This window comes from Aythya ferina (genome assembly GCF_964211825.1).
Source record: "Aythya ferina genome assembly, chromosome: 3".
Taxonomy (NCBI): domain Eukaryota; kingdom Metazoa; phylum Chordata; class Aves; order Anseriformes; family Anatidae; genus Aythya; species Aythya ferina.
Genome location: NC_140298.1, coordinates 48,981,551 through 49,007,078, shown reverse-complemented (window position 1 = coordinate 49,007,078; position 25,528 = coordinate 48,981,551). Strand labels below are relative to the sequence as shown.

General features: G+C 42.3%; 1 protein-coding gene and 1 long non-coding RNA gene across 2 annotated transcripts; both read right to left on the bottom strand.

Moving 5' to 3' along the window:
- Window positions 1-3,207: 3,207 nt before the first annotated feature.
- LOC311433639 lies at window positions 3,208-7,957 on the bottom strand. Its single transcript, XR_014690869.1, has 3 exons — window positions 6,529-7,957; window positions 6,108-6,200; window positions 3,208-4,195 (listed from the first exon to the last, which is right to left on the bottom strand). It is a non-coding gene; the product is annotated as an uncharacterized lncRNA (long non-coding RNA).
- Window positions 7,958-14,776: 6,819 nt separating this feature from the next.
- SOD2 (superoxide dismutase 2) lies at window positions 14,777-22,639 on the bottom strand. Its single transcript, XM_084512963.1, has 5 exons — window positions 22,561-22,639; window positions 21,858-22,060; window positions 17,392-17,508; window positions 16,306-16,485; window positions 14,777-15,302 (listed from the first exon to the last, which is right to left on the bottom strand). The coding sequence occupies exons 1-5, from the start codon at window positions 22,587-22,589 to the stop codon at window positions 15,157-15,159; spliced, it is 675 nt and encodes a 224-aa protein (XP_084369089.1). The 5' UTR covers window positions 22,590-22,639; the 3' UTR covers window positions 14,777-15,156.
- Between the last annotated feature and the right edge of the window lie 2,889 nt (window positions 22,640-25,528).

Below are 25,528 nucleotides of genomic sequence, written 5' to 3'. Positions count from 1 at the left end.
AACAGATTCTCTGCTAGCCTTCTGAGTTGTTTTTTCCCTTCCCTGGATCAAAATTTCTTTAGAAAAATATGATTATTTTCTCTCCACAGCTATAAATTCCTCAGCCAGCTCCTCTGTTACCATGCAGTCTGCTGGGCACATTCCAGAATTATTTCTGAAGTTTCCTCAGACTTCCATATAAGTCCAAAAATTCCCTAGTCCTGCTCCATGGCAGTGTGACAGCCGGCCCCTATTTCTTGGTAAAGAGCTTTGAAACACCCAGCTCCACTGATGCCGAGCAGTCTGTTATGCTGATCGGTAAATTAAGGACACACAACCCGCACAGGGCTTTGGGCAAGTGCTGCCACAATCATCACACCATCTGTCCAGTAGCCGCAGCACTTTGTAGCAGACCAGCCTTCCCTAGGAATAATGGGAACAGGAAATATCAAGCCATCCCCACAAGGTCTAGAGTTAATCATCTCCAGAGAAAGCGGTGTTGTGGTGCAGCTGCAAAAAAAGACCTTATCTGTGCAAAAAATACATGAAGGGTATCAAACCAAATAACACTCCCCCACTGGAGGCAAAGAAGTCGAGTCCCAGGCTCCAAGTCAAGCATGACTTGAGGTGCCTTCCAAGAACAGATGCGGTGTCCTCCACGTGGTGGTGCTCCTGCTGGTACCTGGTGTCATGTACATGGGGTGCGAGCAGGAGGTGCAAGGCCAGTGTCTGCTCACGGCCGCTGTGTCTGCGCTCCCTGCGTGATGAGAGGAGGGGAATTAGCCAACAATAACAATGTTTGTTTTGTTGCCATCTCAGTAGACATCCTAATAATGCTAATAGGAAAAAGAAACCTCACCAGAGAAGGGAAAGGTCAGAAGGCTAATAAAATAAATGCAGCTATTGTGCGCTCACTTGGCAATTCGGATGGGAGTGTGATTTTATTTCCTTTTCAGTTTGGATTCATCAGTCGACTTTCTTGCTACTACAAAAAAAAAAAAAAAAAAAAAAAAAAAAGGAATTTCAGCTCTTCACACAATGCTTGTTAGTGAAAACCATGTCTTTGCAGAGATTTAGGTTTACACTTGCTGGCTTTCCATTTTGATTCATTTCTTTGATTTTTGCATTTTTTTCCTGTTTATCAAAGAAAAGATGTGTAGTCCCTGAGAAAATGTTGGCCAAAAAGATAATTTAACAATGAGTATTGTCCTTAAAGGACATAGTTGGCCAGGGTTATCCTGATTTAATGATTACCAAGTCAACAGAAGCTGGGGGAGAAAGTAGCCTGGAAGGCTACAAAAAAGTATGGCACAGCCACATGTAAGAGGGCAGATTTACTCCCAGGGACCAGTGAGAAAAGTCACCTGCTGCAAGGACACCCTCCCAGGTCTGCAGAAGGTCTCTCAGGATGGAGCCCACCTTGCATGAGAGCAGGCCACTTCTCCTCCATAGACTTATATTCAGTCATCAGCTGGAACAGCAGTGCCTCTGACTTCCCTATAGGTCCAAAGAGAAGGCTTGGCTTACAGACTGTACAGCACACGACAAGAGCCCCGTCCTGCCCCCTTGCAGAGCAGGCTCCATGCTCTGCAGTGAAAGGAGGGCCATATTTTCATGGGATACACCTCTCCTCCGAGCAGCAATGCACTTAGCTCACCATAGAGAAGAAAAAACATGCCACCCATCCCTCTGCTGCTATGGGGACTTTTCCTTGGTATTATGTTTGTAGTTTCAAAGGGTGCACTTTTCACTTCAGGCTTCTCATTGCAGCCTTTTCTGAAGTTATGCCATGATCACGAAGAACTACTTTTGTGCTCTCCCTATTCTTAGCATCCTTTCTCCAGAAAACAACAGCCTGAGATTCTCTGGAGAGCTAACGGGACGCTGTGGTAGGTAAACAGGAGAGTATGAAGCAACACTAGTGGATGCTTTCACCCTCCGCACACAATACCGGGGAAGGCAGGACAAGGAGAGCCCAAAGTACCGGGCTGATGACCACAAAGACATATCCGAAAATTGGAGTGGGTTCACAGATCAGCATCAAGAAAAATCTCATCATTGGTTGGTGTTCATGTCCATGCAATGTGTAAGAGACCATACAGGACATGCCTTTGGCAGCTCAGTTAAATAAACTAAAGCATGGGAACATGAAACTGGCATGTGAAACACCTGAATTATTTTTTTTCCCAGAAAAATTCACTGCTCACCAAATATACACCATCTTCTTGGCAACCTGAATCCCCTGGAAAAAAATATATATTACATCAGTGTGATTTAAATGGGGATTAGTTTTTGCTGTTTTGAGAACAGAGCTTGTGTCTACTCTTTGAGGAGCTCGTGTATCATATGGGATTAGTTGATCTTGCAAAATCCAGTTGTTCCATCCACCTCGGCACAGAGGCTCCGATGAGCCACAGGCATCCTACTGCTCTGTGGGATTACGCAAATTAATAAGAGGGAGGCAAGGACTGGATCAAAGCCCTCAGCTTCAGAAGGGAGAGAGAAAAATTCTCATCAGGGAAAAAGACAAAAAGTGTAAAGCCAATGAAGTGGGAATTGAGAAAGGAAATTAAAATATATGAAATTTACTGGTTTTAAACACAAAGAGATATAGAGATCATCCATTTCATATTAATTCCTTCATAAACTTGGCCATGGCATGATTGATTACATCCAAACACACAGTTAGTTTTTCTACAGCTGTAATTACAGATATCTTCAGAATAATAGTATTTACTTGCATGCAATATAGCAGTATTTTGCCAGCATCACCCATTCACCTCTTGGGAATATATTCATGCACAACTTTCTAGGCACTGGCTCTGAATTTTTGTCTATATGTGCAAAAATATCTCAGACGTAGCCAATGTATTAGCTAGGCAATCTCAAAAGAGTAAGATGCACAACATCTCATTAACAGAGAACACAGTGCTATTCAAACTTCTTCTGCAGCAACATCCCTCGGAGCAAGAACTGTCTCAGATTTTTCTGTGAGCTCTCATTACTACAGTGATATTTATGGCTGCGCCTTAGGGAACACAAGCAGACAGACTTGTCTGTCCTACACAAAGCCAATGGTCTCTGGGCCCTACTTATACAGAGTCTTATTTTGATATAAATTTCATCTTAGGCCAAAGGTTCTGGCAGTGACCTTCTAGACACCAGCAGTAATTGTTTAGGCTTTTTTTTTTTTTTTTTTTTTTTTTTTCCAGAAACTTTCTTAACGATAATCTGTTAAATTCTAGTGCAAGAAGAGCACATAGCCCATCTGCTCATAGCTGTTCTAATCCAGCATTACCCATCAGACATTCACAGACTGGAGTCATGTTGGTTGGGGCCCCCAAGGTCTCTTTCAAATTCCAATGTAAAAATACAAAACATTTCTCAAGATGTTTATGCTTTCTCCAACTATATATAGATCAGACATATTTTTCAAAAGTACTCATTCAGAATTTAGATCCCTACAAACTGACATCCCAAATTCACTTGTTTCCTGAATGTTTTATCAAAAACTCCTCTTGCTTCAGCAAATTTTCTTGGCCAGCTTATTTTTGAACTGTAAGCAGGCAAAGCTAGAAATGTGTTGCTTGGATTAGTTCGAAACCAAAGTTTATTGATTGTTCATTATAAACGGGATCCACACAAAGCTTGAAACTCAAAACCAAGTTCAGAGAACAAAGGTGACATGACAAATTTGAAGAAAAATATCACATGACCCTCAGCAAAACAAAAAATTTTGCAAAGAAAAGACAACATATGAAGCAATGGTTTCATTTAGCAGAATATACATTTTAGGGCAATCTTCTCATTGTTTCCTACATCACACTGTTTTTTCACCTGTACCATGTGATTATTTGCCAGCTGTATCAGGCACCACTTCCGTTCTGTACCAGGTTGGCATACTTCCAGTGACAGACCTTGTCCTGCTGACAAGAACACTTTTACAGTCAACTTTGTCTCTATTTTTGGCCACCTTGAATGATGGATGAAGCACGGTATTGTGAAATTGCAGAGTGGCTGAGGTTGCAAGGGCCTCTGGAGGTCATCTGGTGCTCAAGCAGGGACACCTGGAGCAGGCTGCCCAGAACCATGTCCAGATGGCTTCTGAAGATCTCCAAGGATTATACAACCTTTCTAGGCAACCCTAAGGTTGACAGCACTTGCTTTTTCCATGTATTTGAGTTGACAGCACACCATGAACAATAATAATGAGTTCCTGGGGAAAAAGATGAAAAAAAATTTTGTTCAAAACTTGATTTTTGAACTTGTACAGCATCATCCACACAGTTCTAGAGAGTGCAAGAAGTACCCAGGGATTACCACTGTCTGTTCCCTTCTCTGTTCTGCCACATGGCCAAGAAATCAACATAAAAAGGATGATTTTGTTCTTATGGAAATAAATACTATCTTCTGCTGCAAGTGCTCCTCCCTATGTAGATAATTTCTTAATAGCCATTGGCTTAGTAGAGTCATCCAGCTGCTTTGCTCCACCTGATTCATGGTGATGAATCACCATGCAATGAACTCAACCCTTCAACCCTGAAAGCTGCCATGGAAGGGCAGCTCTGCTGTATATGCAAGGCTTCACCAAAATGGTTGCAGCCATCCTGCACCCTTCCTATGGGAAGACATTGGTGTGACTTTTTATTTCCTGTGTCTTTCTTGGAGATTAATGCCAGTAGTAAGGCTGAGGCATTCTGGATAATTCTTGACTGTAAGCTGAAAAGTTGACTGATATGATGTCAAGCGGATGGTTGGTGGTGGAGGTGGATGGGTTGTTTTGGGTGGATGATGGCGATACTAACTTCTGTGGGCAGCTTTGAATCTACCGCCAATAATTATTACTAATAGATGACCAAACAGTTGTCTTTCTACAAGCACTTATTTTCTTTTGTAGTTTCCCAGTAATATCCTTTTTATCTGATTTCTTGGATTGTTGTTGTTGTATTTTCCAGTAAATTTCTACAAGTTTTTCATCGCTGTCAAGAATAACATACTAATTAGTACAAAAGGCCAAAACAAAAAGATCTCTCCTCTCTCTGCCTCTTCCACTGCATTTGTTTTCCTGGTCCAGGTGAAGGACAAACCTCAGTCATTTCCCCGAGAGAAAATGAGGTTATGTTGCTTTAAAAAAAAAAAAAAAAAGCGAACAAACAAACAAAAACTTATTTCAATTTTTGGCCTATAGTCCTTGTTTTTCCCTGCAAAAATTAACACCGAATACGGATGCTGTGACCTTCCAATAGTTCTTTCCTTTTTGATCTGAAGTGTTACAGGGAATTTCTTCTTCTTTTTCTCTTATTTTTCACATTGCTGATTCCTACTCAGTGCTATATATAACTTTGCGCTCAAGTTAGCATAAACCTAATGTCAGTGCCAACTGCCACCAATATAGGTCCTTCTGACATGAGACGAATTAATTCATTGTAAATTATTTGGGAGGGAGGGAAGAAAAAAAATCCACTCTGAAGCCTAAGTATCTGTAGATGAAGTCTAAATTTGATCATGATGAAAATCAGTAAACCAGAGTTCTTGTTTAGTTGCTGCTAAACATTCTCTGACTGAATCAACAAACGAACTTGATTCCTGCTCCTCTTTCAAGCCAATAGAAAATAGTTTCATGGAGCTGGAAAATGCTCTGGGCAAGACTTGGGGAAGCAAATAACTTATTTACTGAATACAGGGTGTTGACTGATTTAAAACGTCTTGCCCATTCATCCAGTGTCACCAAGTGATTGGAGCTAGAAAGGAGATACGGAGTTAGAATAGTGGAATGAAACCATGGTGTGTGTGGGCAGGTGGCTCCCCTCAAGCAGTCAGGATACTGCCTGCCATGTTTTTTGGAAATCCAGAGCCTCCTTTTTCAGTGAGTAGCTCAGGCATGGGCTGGAGAGGGTCACATCTGTGTGACTGCCTCTGTTAATGCACATTGAAATAATTTTGTCCATGGAAACTAAGAATTCATCACCTTCAAAATGTTCTTGGAATGGCCAGGCAGGAGTCTCTGGTGGGAGATGGACGTTCAGGCCCACTTCAGCAGAGGAAGAATTCAGTGCTGCTCTCCTGCATTTTTTGAGGACCATCCTAACTGCCTACCCAGAGAGCAGAGAAAAAGCTGCAGCACCCACCTCCTCCCTTCTTGCATGAATGGTGCTGTCATCTCACCCTTCTTCATTCATCCCAGAATAACTCATGGGGAGAAGGCACAAAGTCTCATTTCGCTGAGGAAGGAGGAAAACAAAACACTTTCTTTTTTTTTTTCTGAAATCAATTTAGTGGCTAACAGAAAATTATTTATAACCAGAGCACCAGCTGAAAATGCCTCAAGTCGAGGGTGGAGATCTTGCTTGTCCTGCCCTGTAATATACCCACTGGCCTTTGTTTTTTGTGACGTTGACAGTGCAGGCCCAGCAATACACAACACACATGGGTAATTCTCAGAGCAGTTCCAGCCCAAGCAACAGCTTCCTAACGCCAAGGCTTGAGCAATGAAGCAATACAAGAACTGTACACACACACTGCCATTTGGATTAATCTGGCAGCACTTACATGTAAACAAGGCCCAGTGGTGGACACCTTCTGTCCTTCCAACACATCAGCTCACGCTCTGCCACAAGGGGTGAGATCCACGCCAGCGCTCAGTCACAGCAGGGGACTAAAGCATGGAAAGCACATGAGCAGGGATTACACAGCCTCCTGAGGCTGGCAGCCAGATGTTGGGTTCCCTGACTGAGCGTAATCAGCTGATATTTCTGCCATTTTTCCCCCAAACACCCAGAAGAGGTTAACAGAACGGCACACACAGAGATAAGCTCATGATCACATTTGCATATTTAGGCACAAACACGTCAGCCCCTTCAAATCTGTAATCCCCGAGGATCCATAATTGGACGGGATGGCTGGGATTTTTGGATGTCGGGTCCAGATCAGAGCCTGGAAGAAGTTCCAGGCGAGCAGCAGCCAGACAAGCACTTCTCTGCATCGTTGCCTCCACGCTGGGACCTGCCCTGGGATCCAGCCCACGGCATCTCCCTGCAGCTGGCTCCAAGGACTTGGGGTCAGATTCCTTGCTGGCCAAGGAGAGCTTTGCTCTCAAAACCTACAGTGAGCCCTGCGTGGTTTGGAATAACACATACAGCAGGGAGATCACTGTACTGTTGTGACGCGCCAGCTGCTGATGCAAAGGGCTCAGGCAAAGGAAAGCGGGCTATGATGGGATGCTCCCACATCCCAACACGAGCTAGCTCCTGGTATACCTCACCACAGCCATGGAAGCACACTTCTTTCTAACAAGGCTGACATCAGAGCTCACTGGAGAAAAACCCAGCCCCAAGACGAGTAGATGCAGATGTTACTTTCGTGGACCAGATTTGGGACTGAAGCCTCATCACCAGCCCACGCCTCTATCTGTCCCACAGAGCCTATGCCAGACAACCACATTCGGAACAAATATATTAAATTCCAATTAATAATCTGTACTTTGCCCCATGAAAAGCATGGCTTTGCCAGCCACATACTCTGTACATCCACAGTCTCATAACAGCTGGAGAGAACGCAGTTGGACCAGCAGTGAGTACCAGCAGATGGACAACAACAATCGCTTAACTGCTGCAACTTACACTGAAGATAAAATCCAGGAAGAACTCCAATTCCCAGCTAGCTAATACAGAAAAGCAGCAGTTCTGGCTTTGAACTGCTTTTAACTGACCTGGATCCCATGAAGACAAGGGAAAAATTCCTGCTGGAGCTTTTTACACTCAGACAGGCTAATTCCAGTTTACGGTTCCTATCTCATTTAGTTATGCAAACAGACACCAAGCCCACACTTAGCTCTCCAGAATAATACTCCTCCATCCCCCCAAACAATCCAGGTGAGAGTTTCAGTTTTGTGATCCTTATTCTTTTGTCAAAATAGTAAATAGGCATGAACTTACAAGCATTTCTTCCTTGAAAACACCGATATGGCTTACTGCAGTCAAACCCAAGGTCTTTTGGAATAGTCTGAAATCCTGAAGTAGAGGCAGGGGAACCCAGATGGAAGAAGAGTATGCTGTTTCTGACGTACCTCAAGTTCCTCTCAGCAGCTTGGGAAATGAACTAAAACACTCACAGGACCCAAGTAGCACGCACTGATTAACCAGAGGGGCAGGCTAGCTATCTGTGTGCATCTCCTATGGGATGATGAAGCCCAGTGATGCACCCTTTGAAAGGCTGCATTTCCCCTCCTTCCTACAGCTCTTACTCGACAGAATTCTGCATGAGGGCTGAGCGTGGCTGGAAATACCCCAGTGAAGCATTTAGTCAAACACAGATGCACATAGATACAGTGGGAGATGGAGAGCTTTCCTAGTCGCTGCCTTGGTGAGCCCCAGACACTTTGTTCTGCTTGGATGACCCTTGGAGAAGGCTGAGGCTCGAAGCCCACCCCAGCTGCTGTGGCAGGCAGGAACGGCAGCCTTCCTCTGCAGCTGCGGGGCCTGGGGAGCTCCTGCGTTCCTGGAAATACTGACAACTTTCTGGTTCTGGCCAGTACTGACCACAGCCAAAACTCAAAATTCCTGCAGACTGGAAGCCCTTACTTTTCCCTGCCTCAGGTCAGAATTTCTAGAGGCGTAGCAGAGGTTGCAGTGTTACCCGTTCCCACCAAGGCCAAGTGCTGGGATGGGACAAATTAACCTTTCTCAGAACTGCGGGATTACCTTCAGAACCACGACACTGAAATTAACAGCTGGTTCTTCTCTGTACCTTCTGGTTTCCAGACCTCCAAGACATGTCTGCGTTCCACAGTCCCAATGACAAGCTCTGTGGTAATAATGTGAAAACTTTTAACTTTCTCTAAAAACAAACAAACCAATCAAACATACAAACAGAAAACTGGAATTCCTGTGCAATACTGTCTTCCACGACTGCCAGTGTTGCAAACTCACTGATAATAGTAACTGGCCAGGCTGGATGGGGCTTTGAGCAACCCGGTCTAGCGGGAGATGTCCCTGCCCATGGCAGTGAGGTTGAAATTAGATGGTCTTTAAGGTCCCTTCCAACCCAAACCATTCTGTGCTTCTAGGATCCTATGAATCCTATGATTTCTGTTAAATCCTATGAATCCTGTGAACTCAGTTACCATGCTACTTGCTTCTAGCTCAGACTCTTTATAGCTACAGCCTGTTTCCAGTAGGCTAAGGGACAAGCCTTTAACACACAGGCACTATGGAGCAGCAGGTGGGAACGAGCACAGCTTCAAGGCACAGAAGCACCACAGAGCTCACCCTAAAGGAAGCAGTGCTCAGCAAGGGCTCAGCTGAAGTCAGGAGAAGCCAGGAAGGTAAAGGCTTGGCTCCTCCCCACAAATTAATTAATTAATTAACACTTAAAAAAAAAAAAAAAAAAAAAAGATAAAGTAATTGTAGTTTAACTGGGAGAGTCCTGGGCTTTTCAAAGCATCCACTTTCCCTAATCCACTCAAAGGAAGTTAGTTCCTGGAAGCCTCCAACCTGTCTGTAATTGCCTAGTGCAATAACCAGTAATTTTTGCTGGTTTCCCTGGAGTTTTAGAGAAATTAAAGCCTTCAGATCCAACTTGAGGAAGCTGTCATTTCTTCTGGAAGTTTATGTGCAAGAGGAGTCCACCACTAAGGGTCTGCCAGTCATTTCACATGGCCCCTGTGACAAGGCTTCCCAAGTGCTGTGCTGCAGGGAGCTCTGCCTGGCAGGGACTTGCTACCAATCCAGAGGGATGCTTGAAAATGCTGCAGCAGGACAGGTCTGTCCGAGCCCTGCTCCAATGCTACTGCAAGGCTACGTGGGGACACCAGCAGCTCTGGCGGGTCCCAAGACACCTAGGCAGCAGGTGCTCACTTGCCCCTGTGCTAATTTGTTCATCCATCTCTTCAGGTAAGTTGATCCAGTGAAAATCTGGAGTTTCTTCAGGCCAGCAATTGCCCTACAAGGCAGCACAACTCTAACCTCAGTGCCTCAGGTAGTCTGTGGGGTACTCTTTGCAGCCTTGTCTTAATTACAGCAACGTAAAAGACTTTGTCACCTGCTGCTAAATGTCTGGGTTTTAGACTACTCAGGGTGCCGTGGACAATGCATGTCCCTACACAGACATAGCTAGAGACTGATGAGGCTGCCAGAACATCTTTATTTTAACTAGGAGTACCTTCCTCTAGCCTCTGGATGCCTTACTTACAGCAAGACACATATCTGCCTATATTTATCAAAACAAGTTGTCTTCTCTACAGCATTGTCTCCTCCCACATACTGCTGACAGGTAGCTTCAGTGACAGAGGTTACCCCAATTATTTAGAAAGTGGAAGCAGCAGCCCAAATAGTTACCTTCCTGCGCAGCCTGAGCACACGAACTGCTTCTTCACCTGCCTCTTGGAAATTCAGCTCCGAAATCCTACTGACAATAGAGCAGATACATACCCCCCTCTAGTGGGAAAAGTACAGCTCTGGTTCTCCGGGACAGGAGTGGCTCCAGCCCTGCAAACACACACACCTACCATGGATGCCCAAAGCAGCTTGGTTTTTCAAATCAAAGGGGCAATAGAAGCTATGATGAAATCTAAAGGCATTACTTTTCAACATTAAGCAGAAAGCATTTCAAGGAAAAGGCAGCCTAAGCCTATAAACTTACCAGTATTTTGTCTGCTGAGCATTAGGCATGAATACAACCAGAAGTCTTTTGCATTGTGCTAGCGTAATGATTAACTTCTGAGAGGTTGCAGCAGTAGGAATGTAAAATGTTAGCAGGAAGGCATGGCCACGTTTTAAACCTGTTTTGCTGTAATAGAGAAAAAAAATCTTGAATGCAAAACAAAAAGACAACTGAGTCTTCTGTATGTAGTTTTTACTACGTCTATTGCAGGAGCCTACCAGCTCGCAGGCTGAGTCACAGGTGGCATTTTCTGGAGTGGTTTGGCATTTAGCTTTCTTTTTTTGAAAAAAGACTTGCTCTAGATGAAGGTGAAATAAACGTGAGGTGGAAAGTAGAATCTGGGGGAGAAAAAAATAGAACACCTTTTATCTATTTTCACGCAGTACTGCTCTGCAATGTGCACATGTGCAGATCCCTCCTGTCCCAAGGGCAGGATGAAGGCGCCACCCGCCGGGATCTCCAGAACTGCCAACAGCATCAGCGCGCACTGCCCGCCTCGGGGAGAGGCAGCAAAGGGACTGCAAGAGCCTGGTTCGGCTGGCCTTAACCTGCCCCAGCCTTTTCTAGTTCAGGGATAAGCATGTGCTTTGCAACCAGCATTAGGTGCCTTCTTACAAGAAAAAAATATAAAAGAAAAAATATATATATTAATTTTTTATATATTTTTTCTTCTAAAAAAATATAAAGTGTTCACTTGCATGTCCCAGCAGTGTACTGCCCTTTGAGATCCCATTGCACCCATTGCTGAAAAGTTCAGTCACTGAAATCCATTCCTAGTCTGCAAACCAAGCTTCCAGCGCAGCAGCTTTGCCACCTATAAGCACTTTCTATCACATCACCCTGACGCACTTTGTCCTTCTACTCATAGTACATGAGCATTTCCAAGAGGGTTTGGGCTAGGTGCTGCAATATTTTTCCTGCTTTACGTTTCCAAGTTCTTCTTTTAACATACTGTGACTTAAACACAATTTCACTGTGTATACACACACAGCACCTTCATAAGGAGCACAGTTAAACAAGGACCAACAACAGCGAGGCTCAGAGGGACTGTGGGCATAGTTTTGCAATTCCTCTGTCTGGCCCAGGTAAAGACTCCTAATTTCAGTGCTAACTGAACTATAGATAAAGTCTGTAAATAATGTATGTCATGCTCACTGGTGAGAGATCCTGCACAGTTCGTGCTAGAGCCAACTTTACACACAGACACTATTTTCATGGTTAGGGCCAGAAAGCTCCAGGTAGAACAAACTGCAGGTAGGTTACATTTTGGGTAACGTGTCTTGGACTTGTCCGCTCAGACATGGCATTTGAGGCCAGCTGTAATCGTTTACCTGCTTCTTAGCCCACGTGGGGAGAGACAGACCTGCCCACCTCCGAAGCAATTTCTGCAATGCAAACTGCTGGGTCTGAACACCGACAGATCAGTACGAGGTTTATGCACTTCTGCCCTGACAGTCACCAGCCTTGCTAGCAGACTCAGAAATTACAAGCATGTACTTCAGGTCTAGTGGCATAAACACCAAGACTTCTTCCAGATTTCACAGAAGCGTGGAGTTAAGATAGCTTAACCAAGCCCTTTCTTCTTTCAAAAGACACACACACCCCAAATGAACAAAAAAAAGTACTTTATAACTGTCTAGTGAAATATGCATTGAATCATTTTCATTGCTTCAGTGTTTTTAACGTTTGCCTCAACATTTTGTAAACTTTCATATTCCATTTGGACTTTCTGCTTTCAGACTTGAAGGCATCAGGACAAGCTCACCAGCTGACTGAAAGCTAGCAAAGCTTCTTAACTTGTTGCACAGCAGAAACCAAGCCTTGCGCTGGGCTTCAAAGCTTGAGCAAGAGCTGGGCCTGCTTGAGATCTCCATGGTTTGCCTCCTCATGGTCTGAAGTTAATGTAGACTTCCTCCTCGGCTTAAGCATTCCCTCCCAGACCGCATCCATCTCTGTTCTTTAAGAGCAAGCAGTACTGAGATGATGCCCAAGACAGGCGCTACAGCACTCAACAAAGCCTTGCCTCAGCATTCACTTGTCTTTAAAGAGGATCTCTTTGCTACATGGTGTTTCAGCACATCATGTAGTCTCATATAAGGAAAGAAGAAAATAATCTGCTGTTTCTTCCATCTTCAGGCAGACTCCATGGCAAACACAATATGCCTCCTATATACTTTGAAGATACTTCTGGGAAGTGAGAAAGAGAGGATTCTCTTCTTATCTAAGTCCCTGTTCCTCCTCTAGAAATCTAAATGCCCCTGCTTCTCTCTCTACCCCACTCAATCCACCTTATCAATAAGCTTGACCCGACAAATTCTGTGAAGCTGGGCCTCAATAAACTGAACCCAACAACTAAAATCAAAGTATTAGCCTTTACTAATCCAGATGCCAACCCAACAGCAGAATAAACAAAATACAACCACAAATAAAACAGCATGAGCATAAATTTTATGTACCAATGCATTCAGCAATGAACTTGCCTAATTAAGCTTCGTATCTGTAGCTAGCTACTGATTTACACCTACACAGGACTTACAAGGTACTGTAAATACCATTCCTTTCTCCCCCTAATAATTGTCAGCAATATTAGTCAATTCCATAACTAATTAAGTCCTTAAAAAGGATTTGCTTCAGTGGTCTGGCATCAGGAATACTATGGGCTACATGATGCATTTTATCAAGATTTTAAGCATTCTGAAATGCTTAGAAGGAAACAAAGAAGCTGCACCATTAAGGTAGCAAGATGGATCTCAAAATGAACTTCTCAGCCCAGTAAATAATTACAGCAAAGATTTTGCTTTGCTTAATTAGAAGTGTCCCCTGGGAAGTACAATTCCTTCTGCCAGAAAGTCCTACTGGAGGAAAAATGCATTTGATGCTAGTCTTTACTCCTGAAGACCAAGGTTTCATAGGAAAAGCTGAGCGTACCTCATGATAGACTTCCACACCGGCTATCCAGACTTTCGGATTTGGGAGAGCAAGAGCATGAACCCTTTGGTAGTCTTTTTTTTTTTTTTCCTTTTAACTGAAGTCAAAGCTGCCAGACTGATTATCAGTAGAGGTACTTTTCTTCATCACTCCTCACACATTATCAGAAGTAAACCATGATAGCAAGATATCAAGAACTATGTCAGTGTATGTTTTAAACAAGATATAAGGCAATCCAGAGTTAAGCAGCAGCAGCTCAAGCTGCATATCTGAGATGAGAATTAGGTCTACAGAAGATCCCCAAGTATGAAAATTAAAAAAATATATTTTAAATGTAAAAACAAGCCATCCTGTGCAACACACAGTATCTGACTAGTCACAGTTTTGGTTAAAGACTGTTCCTATGGTAGTGGCAATTTATCTCCCTCCATCACCTAATAAAAGGCATTTCTTTTTTAAAAACACTTCTCCCCTTAATCCCACTTGATACTTCAAAATAGCAGCCTAGTACCATGGCAATGCAAGCCTCTTCCTTGTTTCTCTGAGAATCGATCCTGAACTTAAAGGAGCACTCTGGGAACCCTCAAAGAAAACTTAGGCACAAAGTACTTCATACATCCAGCAGCATCCTGTCTGAAGGATGTGCAACAGAACTAGCAGAGCAACCAAAACCCACTAACCCTTCCTCGTGCCTCTCAGGACCTCTCGGGCATGCTCCCGTATACCAGGCAGCACTTCATTCCCGTCTCAAGCCTGAAGTTCAACCTGTTACTACTGCTTCAGGAACACAGCTGTGGGCAGTTTAGACTTGACTGAGGCACATAATCAGGCCCTAAAGCTAAAGGATGAATATATAGAATATATTTAACCAGTATGAAATGAGTACCACATACCGTCATTCCTGTAAGAACTACAATTGAGTCTGTCCCAGTACTGCCATCTTCTGCCCAAGGTAACACTTCAAAAGCTAATACATTGCTACAACACATGAAGATCTCAGACAAGAAATCCAGGAAAGGCAGGGATAACTGAAGACCATCAAGTCAGGCAGGCACAGCGATGCCTGTTTTGTTTTTCCTGTCTTCCTGATCTCTCAGAAAGTTGCAGAGCCTTTAATACAATAAATTACAGAAGGTGCTTCTCTTCCCCAGCCCTTTTCAAAGCAAGTAACTGGACCAGCTGCTACCAAAAATGAGTCTGTTACACACAATTACAGAAGATTCTTTTATTTGTTCATAGTAACATATAGTAACATAAAGTGTGTGCTTCCACTTAGGTATTTAAGTGCAACAAAGAAATCCATTACTTCATTAAGCTTCAGCAAGGCGAGCTATGTTTTTATATGCAATGGAAAAGATTATTTCAAGTGTCTCCCTTTGTTGCACAACAATTTAAAGCTTCAAAAATCTAAGGAATACCTTCCACAGGATTAGACAAGCAGACACTTTGCTTGATTATGAAATGTTTTTGTCGGATGAGCTAAGTGTTTTCTGCAGTAGAGCTATTCATTTGTAAGCCACAGATACTACTACCAGAGTGATACCGAAGTAGAAGTGGTGCCATTTCAGTAGTCTGTGCAAGAATTCCACTCTACTTTTTGCATGATGCATATCTTGAAGATACGTTCTCCCAGTTGATCACATTCCAGATGGCTTTCAAATAATCAGGTCGAACATTTTTATACTGAAGGTAATAGGCATGTTCCCATACGTCGATTCCTAGCAAAGGAATAAGACCTGTAGAAAAGAAGGATAAAAACTTTAAGTCTATGAAAAAATGCTTCACATGTAAAGTTTTATTTTGCTATTACCCAAGTTCTTCAACTGTAGAAAGACAGAATTGAAACCAGCTGAGGTCTTTTTTTTTTTTTTTTTAATAAGTTTACAGGTTTTTTTTACATGTATAAGAACACAAGTATCTTCCTGAAATACACCACCACAAAAGAATCTCTTGCCATACCAATATTTGTTTCCACTGTTTTAATCACAAGTTACTGTTTCATTACTTTCCTTGCTTTTATACTAAAACATTTTTCTAGTTGAGGTTTTTAGTGGAGAGTTTTCACTGAGAGAAGGGGCAATATTTACCCACTTTACCACTGTTTGTTTCAATACTTTTTCTTTTTTTTTTTTTTTTACCGCTGATAAGCAGTGCACAGACCATTTTAAGTGTTATTTTATTATAATAATTACTATTACTATAATAATAACTTATTTAATTGACATTCATCACTATCTACCAATAGTAAGGAAGTACACTATAAGCCTTCCATCTTAAACCTAGTAGCCTGTTTCAAGACAAGAGGTGTTACATGCATCTTTCCCTCTCCTGTTGCTTGGCCTATACCTAGGGTTCTGTAAATAGTTCCTGTCAGAGAAAACAATCTAAACGTAACAGAATTATTTTTCCCAATGCTCTTACAGGCAAGCGACTCCAATTACTCAGAAACAGTCCAAAGGAGCCTGAACTGAAATTACTGTGTGAGACAGCACTTCCACAGTATGTGCCATCTATTTCCCTTTTTTTGATTAGACAGACTGTAAGCCCTATTGCTCTCCACAGAATTTCTAAGTCCTGGTTTACAAATGCTGTTTTATAAACTGCAACTGTTTTTCACTTCTGCTAGAAGTGAACTGATTTATCCAGCTATTTTTCTTCATGTCTAAAAAATCCCTCTCCCATCTCACACACTTGCCTCTGCAATCTACAAAAAGTGGAGGGGAAGGAAAAAAACCTGACCTGTTGTTCCTTGCAAAGGGTCTTGATTCGCACAAGCTGCTATCTGTAGGCGTCCTTGCTCTTTGTTATAGCCAAGCCACCCCCAGCCTGATCCTTGAACACCAACTGATACAGCTGTTAGCTTCTCCTTGAAGTTTGCAAAGGAACCAAAGTCACGTTTGATGGCTTCCATCAGTTCTCCTTTAAAAAAAAAAAAAAAAAAAAAAAAACACAGAAATGTCACAGTATGTCAGGTACTTCTTAACTTCCATGTATTGCCTGAAAACAGAAGGAAAGAGGCAGAAGCAGTTCGGCTCTGAGAAAAGGAACTGTCTAGACAAAATAGATGCATTGTCAGTTAACAATTCTGTCCCAACCTGCTTAAGAGAGCAAGCAGACAGAAATAGACAAAGGCAAAGCTTTAAAGCATTTTTCCTAAGAATGCCACCCGAAAAAAGCTCCATCAGAAACGGACAGAACTGCTGAGCTACTAGCGGAAATTTCAGCTTCAAAATCTTATGCACCTGAATCCCACCAGTCTACAGACGGGCATAAACACTTCATTCAAAAACTTTCAAGTCTACCACAACAGCTTTTGTGAGATCTTTATTATAGGGCCGTTACCTTTAATTGCAGGTCACTTGGAGATTATCATTCCTCTATCCTCCCAAAGGGATTTCTTCCTTGAGGTTTTAACTGTTAAACTATCCCTACTTGAAAAAGGAGCATAAATCCAGTCACTAGGCTGGGTGGTCTGTAGCACATTTCTTCTCTTTCTGTGAAAGCTGAGTACATGTACATGAACTTAATTACCACAGCTCTGGATAGCTTTCTCTTATGAAGATAGAAAGGACATATACAGCAATAGCCAAGTATTTTGCAATGTACACGTAATCAGTTTTAGAAATTAAATACACTGAGCACAGAACTAGCTTTTTGAATTTTTACCTTGCTTTGAAAAGGCCCTGACTTCCTCAGAACTGTGGTAATTGTCGCATAGAAAGGCAAATTCAGAAAAAAATAAAGATATAGACTATTCCAAAGAGACAAAAGATCATCAGTTCTGCTGGTCATTTAAAACTGACTCAATAAACCATCACAACAAACCTTTAGGCTCTCCTCCTCCATTAGGCGAAAGATTTGTCCAGAAGATGGTGTGATTGATATGACCCCCACCATTGAACTTCAGTGCAGGCTGAAGCGACACCTGAGCTGTAACATCACCTAAGGATGCAGAAGATAAAAATAAGTAAGTAGACAAATAAAAACATCACAAAAACATCACCACCAGAGTAAACACTAAATTGCCACTAGGCCTCCACTGATACCCAACATCTTTCAACTCTTATTAGCCTGTAGCGTATCTACAAAAAAGGCAAGGGGGGTTGTGACTGCTACTCAGATTTTAGATAGCCACTGGCAAACTGCATTAAGTATTTCTCATCTTTTGCTTGTCCTATAACTACGTGTGACCTGCCAATATTGCACCTCTCAGGCAGCTCATGTTACACGTACAGTACTGAAGTATCTACTGCCATTCTACAGCTAAATAAAGCAACCAGTAGAGCCAGAATGTGTTAAGGACTTCACACTTGTAAATTGCTCAATACCACCAGTTTTAGAAAAGAACACTATTCACCCTTTAAGTCATTGATTTGCCCACTGTGAATTTTTAAACTTCTTAAACACCTTGAACAGGGTGAACAGTTTGTGCTCCAGAAAAAGCTGCTGACTACAGTCAGCACATAAACCACAATGTTCCTCTCCCTCCAATTTTTCATTTCTTTTTTTTGGGGGGTGGAGGCTGTTTTGATTGATTGTTTTTGGAAGAGATGTGATGACCCAGGACATTTTATTCAACATGAAGAATTGTTTATCTGAAACCTGTCCTCCAAATACCGCTGTCTAATATAGGTGAACTCCCCAGTCCAGGCAGGCTTTAATTTCAAGAGAAAAACAAAGACCAGGAGTCCATCTAGAAGCATCCGCAGCACATCTAAGCAGTGCACATGTAATGCTAACCCTCGTTTCCAGGCCTGCACATAACGCTCATACCACCCAAGGTCAGACAACCTTGTCCATCCCTCCTCCCCCTCCAAAACATGTCATATTCCTTAAAGCATTCACTAGTGCCTTACGTTTTAGAATCGTGTTGCACCACTTTAACATGAGTGTTTTGACTGTTATTTTGCCTTTTAAAATAACTGAAACATTGCAAAAGTTTTTGAAGCTTTTTCCACCATTCCAGTACATTCTCAAATCAGGCACCAGTGCAGGCAGCTGTTTCCCCCCCTCACTTTCAGGAACAAGTGGCATAAGTCCTCCTATAGGAATAAATGAGTCATCCTAGGACAGACGTGAAGACGAGTCACAAAGCAGCAGCACACCTGTCACTAAGGTTTGAATTTAGGATTCCAAGTTCCATACCCTTAAGAAACCACAATGACCTTGGTAAGTCTCATACAAATAAAGTATCTGGATGAAGCTGCTCAGTTCCACGATGTCTCACAAATCTCCCCAAAATATAGAATTCAATCCTCTGTTACAATAGATTACAGTAATGCTCAACCACACACCTTCGGCTTAATTTTTGCTGGAAATGATCATTGTTATTGTAAAGACTTTCCTTAAGATGCAAAAACTAAACAGTTTCCTACAAACTTTTCTTAAGAATAATTTGTTCCTGCAGGAATTCACTTTCAAGTGCAATATAGATTTTTTTTCTTATTCAGAAAAATATCTGCAAGTTAAAAAAAAAAAAAAAAAAGTGTAACTAACACGTGGCATCTGCATCTCCAGTTATAACCATACCCAGAGCAACAAAACCAGACAGGGGCAGGAATGGAATAAAGCATCCAACGCAGCCAGTGCAAACACTATTTCTGCATTCAGGTATCAAATGAAGGATGCGACGTCTCTCATATCCCGTCAAACAGCATCTTCAAGACATTTTCCTTGAATTCTGCATGCCTTTAAGTTAATCCAGAAACATATCCACAATATCACAAGCCAGGAATCCAAAAATAACCCAGGACATTTTAAACACCGTTATTGTTTATGATACCATGCCTTAGCAGAAGCATGACCACTGTGAAGCTGAGACAGCATTTGATTGCTGCCCCTAAAACACAGTGTTTGGTTGCTGTCAAAACCGTCCTGCTGAACTTGGCACTGGAAAAGATGATGGACAAAAGTAACTTGCCTGTATGTTACTGCAACTTACCTTGAAACCTACTTGTATACAGTGCCCCCTCCAGCCTATTGCACTCCTCAACCCAGAAGTTGTTGAGGACAACTCAGTAAACCACAGGACAATTCAGTAAACCAAGACAGACAGCTCAGAGGTGGTGCTCAAGAGACTTGTCAGCTCAGTTTCTCAGTCTGCTGCTAAGAGTCACTCCTTTCCTTCATACAGAAGCCAAGTAAAGCACCATAGGTCAACTGTCAGAAAAGAATGGAAAATTCTGGTAGGCATAAGTTTTCAATGAAAATAAGTTTCAAGGTTATATCCTTCAATTGGCAAAATCCTGCATGTTTTGATGGACCAGTAATCAGAACCAGATTATGCTGAAAGCTTTCTGGAATAAAGTTATTACTTCCCATGCTGGATCCTGTCACAGAGGTACATACTCATTTTCAAAGAACTGACAACACAAGCAAATGGAATCCACTCAAGAAAGCTTTTGAGTTGTCTAAACAGCTACAGATAGGTTAACAACATGTTAAAGATGATCTAAAAAGATTAGTTCATCTCCTATTGCTGAACAGAAGCCATTGCCAAGGTTCTGTTATCCAGAAGAGATAGCAAATAGATGTGACAGAGATAGATGTGATATAGTGAATAAATTTACGTCTAACCGAACAGTGAAATGCTGTGCAGAAAGTTTTGGCCAGGCTCAACTTTTAAGTATGGGGAAAGAAGGACAGTACTGACAGAATTAGGTGGCAGTTCAGACTCTGCCCTTTCCTAAAGCCTGGTCTTCCCAGTCTTTCTAACGAGGGTCAAAATCCCACACACTGCATACTGTGCTATCACTGAAGTAAAAAAGCCAACCCAAAACACACACACAAAAACAGTGTAAGCAAATATTTGTCTGGCTTTGATGTGCATGACAACCATAATACATTGCAAAATACAGGCAGCAAAATCGTTACGGAAAGATTAAATTCTACCTCTAGGAACACTATCACCAAGACCAAGTGATGAGAGCCTATCAACTGATAGTATTTTATTTTTTTTTTTTTTAAATACCTTAGAGGATCCAGGACACTGCAGATGTTTCTGCCAACCAGAAATTTTGCCTTCACTAGTGGCTGAAGCCTTAGTCATTACACAGCACGAGCAACATCAGCAATAGATATACTGATTTCTTATAGTTTTGTTTCCCTCCTTAGTTGCACTAATTAATCTCTGCTAGACAATTTTCCTGGATCCACCACTGGCAGGACAAAGCAGCAATCTTGATTGCATGATTCTTAATCAAATCTCATTAGAATTTAAATGGCACAAGTTATTTTTAGTCTTACATAGCCACTTGAAAATCTCTAAACTTTCACAAGTAATTAACATCCTATATTCAAGCACACTGGTACTTCTCAGGGGTACAGGGCTCAAGATTACTCAGACATGGACAATTTTCACAGTTTCATCTAAGCCCAAACAAAATTACACTACAGAGCCACTCAGCAACAAGGCATAAGTGAGTCTATAAATTCATCACCTTTTAGACATAAACTGAAGCTCTTTAGAAAGATCGTTACTACAGAAAAAATATATTCCGCCTCCTTAAAAGGATATATACATATATTTCACACATTCTCATTAGTCCAACTTAAAGACTGAAATGAGTCTTTTAAAAAGTATTTCATGTGTTTTCACTGTAGTTTGGCTAAAACAACTGTGAAGTTTTCACAAAAGCCAGTGTATCTCGAGATTCAATTTGAAATATTAACACAAAAAAAATCCCTTATGTCATGCTACGTATTTCAGTTCCTCACATTGGCACGAGCTACATGACCCCTTAATTTGACCCAGTGGCATACTGACAACAAATTTCAGCTCTCCTCACTGGGTATCACATAGACATTCGCCTTACATCCACTTGTACGGGACTAAGATTACTTCACAACAATCAGCAAAGCACCTGATGCGTGAACCATCGAAGTGCACATGTTCTATATATTTTACATAATTTTATTGCTAAGCTTTCATTACAAAGTATTTATTCAGTAAAATGACTGCAACTTCCTATTGGCGCTTTGGTTCCAGTTACTAGTGTAAACACGGACTAAATCCACCACAGTCAACACAGTTTCCCCATATTTTACAGTACTACAGAGGGCGGAACTTGGGCTTTTGGCTAACCCTAGCAACACTGAAGCCTACCACAAACCTGCTCTTAGTAACATTTTACTTTATTACAAAATAAAAGGAAAAAATGCAAGGTTGAAATACACAATCCAAAAAAATGTAAAGAAACTATTTCCTGTAGAAGAAAGTTGTCTTTTTTTTTTTTCTTCGTATCATCTACTTAAGCTAGCTTCCATCTCATCTGCTGACTGCGGACACAAACCTTTTGCCAGCGCCTCCTTGTACTTCTCCTCCGCCACATTCAGGTTGTTGACATATGCGGCGTGGTGCTTGCTGTGGTGCAGCTGCATGATCTCGGCGTTGATGTGGGGCTCCAGAGCGCCATAGTCGTAGGGCAGGTCCGGGAGGGTGTGCTTCTGCCTGGACACCAGGCACCCCAGGGGGGCTACCAGCTTGGCCCCGCTTCTGGAAGAGAAAAGGCAGAAGGAAGCAGCGTTACTCGGTGTTTTAACGCTTCCGCAGGCTGAAGTGACCGTTATGATCTGCTGCTGTAAACACGCAAGGTGCTGTCTTAGATAAAGAAGCTGAGCTCCCGTTTTGCAGATTAAAGCACCCCGCGCTGTAACGAGACACGAGGAAACGCTGCAGGGCCGGGAGGAAGGGCGGCCGCGGGGCCCCTCCGCCTTGACCTTGGCGTGCAGAAGGGACAAAACCCCGCGGCCAGGCAGGGGCAGCGCCGTGCCGAGCCGGCAGCCCCGAGCCGGGCGACGCAGCCCCCGGCAGGGCGGGACCGCCACCAGCAGCCCCCCGAAATGGCGGGGGGAGAGCGGAGCGCAGGGGACGAGCCCTCCACCGCCTCCTCCCCGCCCTCCCGCGGCTCGGCCACGGCAGCCGGGGGCTGCCCGGCCGCCCCCAGCGCCGCAGCCCAGCGGCCTGCACGGCGCTGCCTCCCCCCAGGCTCTCACCGGCCCGGCCAGGCGAGGCGACACAACATGGCGGCGGGCGGGCAGCAGCGCGACTGGCACCGCCTCACGGCCGGGGGAGGTGCCCGGGGAGGCGGCGGAGGGGCTGGGCCTGAGGGCTCGGCAGCACCTGGTCCTAGGCAAACCCGCCCTGTGGTTTTTGCAGTTAAAAATTGGTAGCCGTAACCTTAGGACTCTTATTTGTGAAGTCAGCGGTTAACAAAGACTAACAGGACATTAAAAACAATACTTCTCAATTGCACTGGTGATCAGTTGAAAACCCTTGACTGATCGAGATAAATTGTTCGCATATTACCTTTTATGCACAGCGTGCTTCAAACTGATTCTTGAGGGGGGAAAAAAACATTTATGTAATATGTCAATGTGAACACAGTAAAATAAGTAGATCAGTCACTAGAAGTTTCAAAGGTTAATTTTAAGCAGGAATAGGAAAGCAAGATCACCTTTCCAAACACTGGTGAGACCACTCGGCGCAGTGCTCCACTAGGAAGCAGAAATTCTAGAAATGGGTGAAAAAAGGTTCCATAAAATAAGTCTAGAGAGCTGACCTCCTCCTCTTTAAGAAAGAGCCTGAACATTGACTGTGTGTAAACCTTACTTGTGGAGAAGAGCTGTGATGTCAGACATCACAGTACTGTCTGGGAGAAACCAACAGGCAGTTAAGCCTTGAAGAACCATCTGGGATACGGCTCAGCAGCAGAACAGGCCCACCGAATACATGGGACCAGACTACACAGCAGTTCCTTCTGACCTCAGGAGTCTACATGCATTTTCCCCATTTATAATCACATTTTGTCCACCTTGCAAACTGCATAAATCTCTGACAATTTGACACATACAGACTCAGGTATTCTTAGTGCCACATAATTCAGCAAAGGTGGGCTAAATAAGTACCTGTTAAACAGACGTGCCCTCTGTGCTTTTAAAGGAAACCCATAGAAGTGAGACAAAGGATTTCCTCAAAGTATTTATTTAAAGTATTTTTCTTCATTTGTCACTTGATCCCAGCTATGTCTATGCATACAGTGGAGGACATTACCACCTTAAAATCCCGGGCCTCAGTACTGAAAGCAGAGGCAGAGCAGCAGCCTGTACCAGAGCTTGCAAGCAGCCCCACACTCCCATGAAATACTAGTTGCCATTAGGATCCTAACCTCTGGGAACAAGGAGGGCACTTAAAAACACCTTTTTAACTATTTCATCTACTTACTTTTTTGATCCGTTCCATTTTTTTCTCACTTCTCTGAGTTTCTTGTTTCCCAACACCTGTTTCTCCCAGCGTCAGTTCAGCGGCCCTTAACACACATGAGAGTGCTTCATTTGTGGACCTTAACTCCATCAGATAAAATAATCAGTACTGAATAGTTAGTGAAAAAGAGTTCAAAGAAACATGAAAAATTAGTTCTCCTGTAAGGCCAGTGAGAAAAGCTCTTCATTATGAAGCATTCTACAAGATAAAGACAAATACTAGATTAAATGTAAACTATATGGGAAAATATCTTTGCTACCACAAAGCTCTCAGTCTTTTGAGTTTTGTCTTTTTAAAAAAGCTCATGTATCCAGAGATCTTAAAGAACCCAAATTTACTGGCATAAAAAAAAATCAGTGGGGTTAAGTGTGAACAACCTTGATTAAAGTAACTTACCTCATCTTGGAATTTGCCAGTAAATCCACAGAGATCCATATTGTGAATCCAAATATTGTGACGCAAAGTACAGTAGTTGCCCCTCCACACCCTTTCAAAGGACCTCAGAAAACCACGCAAGTTTCCTCTTTTTAACCTGTCAGCCAGCTGTACTCTGGATATCTGAGCAGAAAAAATAACTACTTTATCAACAGATAAAAGATGAATTGTTTGAAGTCTACAGATTTGTAAACAAAACTTTCCTGAATATTGAAGTAAATCCATGAACTATCATCTCCAGGATGATTAAATGCCTTAATAGAGGCTGTATGAATTTACTGACAGCCAAGAACATGAACATTACTGTGGTTTAGCATTTGTGTGCATTATTATACTGTATTTCACTACTGCTTTGCAGCAAGTACTGCAAGAAAGCAAGCCAATTATAAGATGCATTTTGTTATTAACTGAAGTAATTGTTGGGTTGCTTTCATTTAGAAAATAATTCAAATACCCCAGCCTACTTATTTAGCAGATACTCTCTAAGTAGAGAATGGCAAAGGAAATAGCTTATCTTACCTTACAATTATTTTCCTAAAAGTTAAGTAAACTTTTAGTCTGTACCCGTTTTGTATTTTTAAGCTATTTAGCTAAACTTCATTTTTAACTATTTAAAAATCACTCACCCTTGAGAAAATTCAAATCTTCATGAGGTTTTAAGACATGCTCTTTAGGCAGCATTAAGTGGCAAGTTGTCTTTGCCTGAAAGACATACTTTTAATAAAGACCTTAACAGCACAACTAATAGCAGTTAGTGCAACTCCAAACATTTTGCATCTTTCTAATCCGTTACACTAGATGCCATCTTCTTAAAATGAGTTGCTTTCACACTTCAGATTTGAACCACCACCACTGATTTCATCATAAGGTTTTTTACCATTTGTATTATCAGATAGTCATTGTTATTGTCCATTACCATCATTTTAAACTTAAAAGAAGTTTTAAAAGAATTATACTCCACCACAAGTAACCGGAATATATACACACACACTACAGATACTCAAGTGATAAAGCACTAAAACTAAATATGAATCACCAGCAACTAAAAAATTAGGATTTTTTTTGTAAACCAGAAATTACTTTGGGCACCAGATGTTAGTAGTTTTGTTTGTTTTGTTTTGTTTTTTTTTTTTTTGGATAGATGTTGTCACTTCTCTTCTACATGCCCAACTGCCCAGTAAGTACTATTTTTCAGGCAATAAGAGCTAATGTAATGTTCCCCAAAACCACCACATATTGCAAATGGACTTTATGCTTCCAGTGAGA